A 6,324-nucleotide genomic window follows, 5' to 3' on the forward strand; every position below is an offset into this window, starting at 1 on the left:
TGGATTCTAATATACCTTTCTTTTTCTTTTAAACATTGATTTTCTCTATTTTACACATTTTGTAGGATAAAGACAAATTCCTACTTATTTTATTATATTTTTTGAACTTAAAGTTGAGAAGTTGTCTTGATTATTTGAAATTTTAGGATGAACTTAATTTTTATTCCGTACTCTAAAAAAATAACATATACATTATTGGTTTTAAATTTTAAAATGTTTAAACTCTTCTAAATTAAAACTTATGAGTCATTTTTTTAGTTTAATTTTGAAAAATAACTCCAGATTTTATTTTTTTTACCTATTATGCCTAAAAATTCTCCTAATTACTAATTTAATAAAATATTAATTAATTTTTTATGCATTTTTAAGGTAATAAATAGATGTATTTTATATTTCCTATTTGAAAATAATAAAACGATTATTAGAAATATGTACAAAAAAAGTATAGCAACCTTCGTTTGTATCTATTCTTTCAATGTTCGGCATCAGGGCATCTTCCCTCACTCTTTCTATTAACCTAGTTGGTCTTACCTAATCAATGACCTTGCTTTTTTGTTTGTCTCTCTCCTTATTATGGATATATGAAAGGTGGAGTGTTTTAATTAGAGAGATTCAATCCATTGGCTTACGTTTGTTTTTATTCTTTTCTACTGTTCTCCCTTCCCTTTAACCAATCCAAAATTTTTCCCATTACTACATTGGTTTCATTTATATAAACTTTCATTCGGTTATTTGTCGGTAAATTATGTTTGATGTCCATGTAAAATCGAAAAATATAAAAGAAAATGTTCTGCGGGTAGCCCTCAAGCACATTGTGAGAAGCTTTATTAATATAAATTTGAAGGAAGGAGATTAAGAGAGAGGAATGTGAAAAAGTGCTAAACTCAAATATTCGAATTTTATTCAATAGTAATTTTCTAGTCACCAAACAGAGAGTTTCCCCCACAAAACCATCGAATTCAATAGCGGGGAGGCCCAAATCAGATCACCTAAACACATGCCACATGTCCATTAAGGATGGTTGAAGTGGTCACGAAGTGGTCACTGACCATTTTCTATCAAGAATAGCTCGTTTAGATTGGTATCAAATTAACACAAATAAAAATCCATTTGAACTTTATATTTAACATATAATTTAAGCTGATTTTAGTGAGTTTCTAATATCACACTTGATTCGAGTTCAAGCCCACAAGTAATAAAAATAAATAAATAAAAGGTGTGTATAAAAATAATTGCCTTGTTCCCTACTATCTCAGCTCACATGTGAAGATCTTTATTGAATGAATCTGTAAACTAAACAAATGTCATCCAAACTATCTCCCAAGAAATAATGAGACCATAAATAAAAAATAGCATCTCTAATGTATGTACAAGAAAATTCTACCAAAACAGAATGAGTAGAGTAACAGAAAAGAAGGCTACAAGTGAAGGCATCAAAGAAGAGGATGAAGAAGGAACTATCTGAATGATAAAATTGCAAGTGGGTGTTGAGATATTGTTTGTAGAAAGCTTGGCTAAACCTTGAAAATTGCATGCCATGGGATCCTGATTTTGAACCTGGTAGTACATGTTAAATGCGTAAGAGGCATTCCCATTAGCATCAAGGTTGTTGCAAGAAGAACCATATCCAAGTGCAGTGCAATCAGCAAAAGTGCAAGCATAATTAATATTATCTGCAAGTTTGCTTAGATCCTTGGCATCTGGATTAAACATGCACCACCTTTGAGAAAGATATTTCACATTCTGTGCACCTATGAGAAATTTGCTTTGACCCTGACCTGAAAGGTCCATTGGAAACTTGGGTTGCCCATCATATCTAAAAATTCCCCAATGTCGCTCAAAGTTTCCAGGAGCAATGCTCTTGGCATCCTCATCAATAAGTCCAAATAGATAAACTTCGATATGTCCAGGGCGACGTGGGGTACCTTTGTTTGCTGCTAGCCTTGGCAGAAGCCCATTATAGAACCTCAAAGCATTGCCTGCATTGGCATTCTTGTCTCCTTCTGTAGGCCATCCTACTTCCCCTACCAATATGGGCATGTCTCCATATCCCACTGATTTAAGAGCAGCAACCAAGGTATCGAAATTTGCATCAAAGACATTGGTGTATGGAGTGCCATTATCATTTACAGGATTGTCTACCCCATCAAAGAAGGCATAGTTGAAAGGAAAATCATCATTCCCGTATAGACTTAAGAAGGGGTAAATGTTCACAGTAAATGGTGCGCCATTCTTGTTGAGAAATTGCACTATCTGGGTCATGAGTTCACTGATATCAGGCCTAAAAATTCCTGCAGATGGAACAGGATTGCTCTCTGGAGACTGATACACATCAGCGTTTAAGGGTACTGTAGCCTTTACAGTATCTCCAAGACCAGCTTCATTAAGGGCATTTTGAATGTTCTGCAGTGCAGGTAGGGTGACATTCAAGAATGAATTGTTGTAGGATTTCAAAAATGGCTCGTTCCCAACTGCTACATACCTGCAAAAGAATATAGATAAAGTGCATGAATATATTAAAATTGGTCAAAAGGAAAATCCATGAAGATAGTCTGGCACTGGCAGAGAAAGAAAATATACATTTCATTATAAATTACTGTTTGAAAAATCAAAATTGACCCAAAAGGTTTCACACCATCAATGTTATGATATATAGCCACATAACAGCTCGAAATTATTCCCAAAAACATTTACATGTTTGCTTAACACTTAATGAAAAATAGCATTTCAAGAGAAGTTGTTACAATTAATATTGGATTTCTATCCAATAAAGCTTAACATGCAGTGTTTAATAATAATAAGCAGCCTTTCCACCTAAATGTTCAAGAAATTGCATGAAACTATGAAATGACATTATCTTTCAGGTAAATTATTATTTGCAAGCACAAATAAAACTTCTAGTCATACACGCGTATATCATTTCTCTTCCCAAAACCCCGCACCCCAAAAGAGCAGTCACCTCCTAAAATGGTAAAATGATTCTTAGAACAAATATGATCCTTCTCCTCAGCCACATTAAAAGTTACTAAAGGACTTAATCAGGCACTGCTACCAAAAAAAGGAATCTTATTCTGGGGGATCGCCCAGTACATAGAGCTTCCCTGATAAAAAAGAAAAAGACAACTTTTGAGTTCACTTTTGCACACTTTTCCCTGTCTGGTTCCTAAACTCATCAGCAAACAGAAATACACCATTATTATTGTTGTAGTTATCATTAGTATGGTCAGAGGGATTGCCATCCCTGGTAACAAAATCACTCTTCATGTGAATGTTAATTGAAGGCCAAGAATTTCCCTAAGGAAAAGCATACAGGGCACCATGAAGCAAAATCAATGCAGGGAATTGAAGTAACAAGCCAAACATAAATTCTCCAAGAAACCGAATACAAAGAATCAAGGACTTGGCCTCAAACGCACTTGTTCAAAATGCTAAACTAAACCCACAAGCAACAACCACATCTGCTACCAAATAAGCTCTAAAATCCACATCAAAACACAAAATAAAATAGAGCCACAAATTCACATAATAGATTTAAAACAACAATTAAAGCAGTTAACTGAGATTCAAAAAAATTGCAAAACTCACTTGACATTAACTCCTCCATTGAAGTTGTAACGTGTGACATTCTTCTTAACCCACTGTTTAGCTCGGCCATAGTCATTCATCTCAGCAAGCTGGTTATTAGGAATAGCAACCATAACTTCAATCCCACTCCCTGCCAAAGCACTCATGGTTGAATCATCTGCATCAAAAAGCTTCACTTTCTGAATCCCATTGTCCTTCAACATCTGAACCACTGTATCTGGTGGCAACTTGTGCGTTGCTTGGGTTCCCCAATTCACACCAAGCCCTTCCACACACCAACACATCACCCCCACCACCATAACCCATCTCAAAATCCAATATTTTTCCATATCAAAAACTCTTCCTCACAAATAATAACAACAACAATATTTTCTAGGGAAAAAAATAGAGGAAACAAGAGATGGGGGGAAAAAATGTATTGGCTAATAAAACATACACGGAAACTGTCTCTTCTTTCTATAAGAAGAGAGAGAACAAGCGAAAGGAACCGTTTTTAAAAGTGGGGTTCGAAGAATCAGCGAAAATTTAGCAACTTTTTCACCCTACACTAACCCACGATGAATGAGACGGTGATAGTCCAATAGGGTGATCAAAAAGGGAATAAACAAAAACACAGAAGAATAAGAATACTTATCAAGAGGAACGAAATATAAAGGATCACAATATTTGTAAACAAAACAAATATAAAAAAAAAAAAAAAAAAACTTTTTCTGTTGTTCTTCCGTGGCCTCTTATTGGTTTGTTTCTGTTACAGAAAAACAAAGGCCAGTTAAACGAGATGAACAAGAGCCAAAGGCCAGAAAAACTTTTTTTGTTATGTTTTATATTTTGTTTTTAACTTAAGAAGAGGAGAGAGGAAAAGAGTTTATGAAGTGAGAAGAAAAAGTGAGAGAGGCAAATTTCCTCACGCTTTTTTAATTATTATTGTTGTTATTGTGGGACAACCCTAACCGCGGTTTTAGATAGCCATAACGGCTACCACTGGAGAAGCTCCCAAACGAAGTAAAGATGAAGGAATTGATGTTTGAAAGGGAAAGGTATTATTATATAACACTTTTCTTTTTAAAGTGGATAAACAATAGTATTGATATTTGAAAACTTCTTTGAAAATTTTGATATAATAACAGTAAAGACTTGTAAAAGATCCGTTTCTGCTATTGGTTAGGGAAGAAGGGAAGCCTTTTGGCTGAAGAAAGGATCAGTGTTGAGATTGGGAAAGGGGGAAGGGTCATGATAGAAATTCAATTATTCTTTAAATTTACTCCCTTTAAATTTAAAATCATTCATTTTTCTTAACTGGAAAGTTGCATTTTTTGGATGTAAATTGCAATTTTATTTTGATTTGATTTGACTAATAAAATTCAATTCAATTTAAATATCCTTTTAAAATATATTAAAAAATAAATAAATATTATTTTTATTAAAACAACATTTAATATTATTAATATGTTAAATTTAATGATATTATGTAATTATTAATCAAAATTATTATATATTAATTTTAATTACACTTTAAAAATTTAAATTTAAATAAAAGGAAAGTGAAGATTAAAAACTTATCAGTGATTAATTTAAAAAGCATCATGAATAACATTTTAATCAAAATGGATATTTAAAGGGGGAAAAATACTTCCAAACAGAAGAAATTTAAAGAGAAAAGGATTACTCTCTCGTTTATTTTCATAAAAAATGGGTTTGTATATTTTATATTTTTATTTGTAAAAATTAAGGTTTAATGTATACTTAATATTCTTTTTTGTTATCTTACATTAATTTTTCTCAACTTATAAAATAATATAATATTATAAATATTTTTATAAATACGAACTTTCAAATTTTTATGTTATAAAAATTGAAAAAAAGTTAACACAACATCACCAAAGAAAAATATATTGAGTGAAATTATATTAATGGGCGTACTTTATAGTTTTTGTTTTTTCTAAACGGGTCATGCCTCTTTCTTTTTATGAGTTATTCCAATTTTAGAAAAGAATAACTATGCATTTATAATTATTAATTTAAAATATTATAACATTATACTTAATATAAAAATTTGTCAATTTATTATGTTAAACAAGTTATTTTTTTGTTTTATTTGATTATTTTATAAATTTATTTTACTAAAATAAATTACTCGGTAAACAAATATTTCATTAACATATAATTATAAGTTACAACTTGTAAATTTTTTATTATTATTTTAACTCTTTTTACTATTTTCAGAGCTATATTATTTAATAAAATATTTTATCTTCTAACTCGTCAAATTTGATCATATATCTTTTCTAGCTTGTATTATCTCATAAAATATGTAAACAGTGTAACTCATAGTGAAATGAGTTTTTTTTAATTCAATTTGAAATTTTGATAGAATTATTTTTCTAAACTCAAACTCAACTTGTTAATATTGTGATAAAATTGTGTTAACCTAATTTATAAAAAAAAAATATCAATTTTAACGTTATGTATAATTATTAAATCATAAAAATAATAATACATGAAATTAAAAGTATATTTTTAGTATGTTCTTAAAATAAAATATCAATATAAATATAATATCATGACATTCAAAATATTTTTTAATAAACTATAGAATCTGATTACTGACTCATAATTACTTTAAAAAATATGTTTTTTTTTTAATTCTAATATAACTTGAACTCAACATTAAAATATACTAAATATAATTTTAAAACTTAAATATGTCAAAATTAACATCTAAGACTTGATGGGTTAGGG

General features: G+C 30.4%; 1 protein-coding gene across 1 annotated transcript; it reads right to left on the reverse strand.

The window, feature by feature from the left end:
* Positions 1 to 1,316: 1,316 nt before the first annotated feature.
* On the reverse strand, positions 1,317 to 4,479 carry LOC113861879 (glucan endo-1,3-beta-glucosidase 8). Its single transcript, XM_027494966.1, has 2 exons — positions 3,586 to 4,479; positions 1,317 to 2,482 (listed from the first exon to the last, which is right to left on the reverse strand). Exons 1-2 carry the CDS (start codon positions 3,912 to 3,914, stop codon positions 1,381 to 1,383), a joined length of 1,431 nt encoding a protein of 476 aa, XP_027350767.1. The 5' UTR covers positions 3,915 to 4,479; the 3' UTR covers positions 1,317 to 1,380.
* Positions 4,480 to 6,324: the final 1,845 nt, after the last annotated feature.

Source organism: Abrus precatorius, unplaced genomic scaffold (assembly GCF_003935025.1).
Source record: "Abrus precatorius isolate BTA unplaced genomic scaffold, Abrus_2018 Scaffold3, whole genome shotgun sequence".
NCBI classification, from domain to species: domain Eukaryota; kingdom Viridiplantae; phylum Streptophyta; class Magnoliopsida; order Fabales; family Fabaceae; genus Abrus; species Abrus precatorius.

Bases quoted from the DNA above. Each gene is read 5' to 3' on its own strand.
- LOC113861879 (XM_027494966.1), bottom strand. From the start codon at position 3,914: ATGGAAAAATATTGGATTTTGAGATGGGTTATGGTGGTGGGGGTGATG. The intron at 2,483-3,585 runs GTGAGTTTTGCA...ATTCTTTTGCAG, and splicing joins AATGGAGGAGTTAATGTCAA to GTATGTAGCAGTTGGGAACG.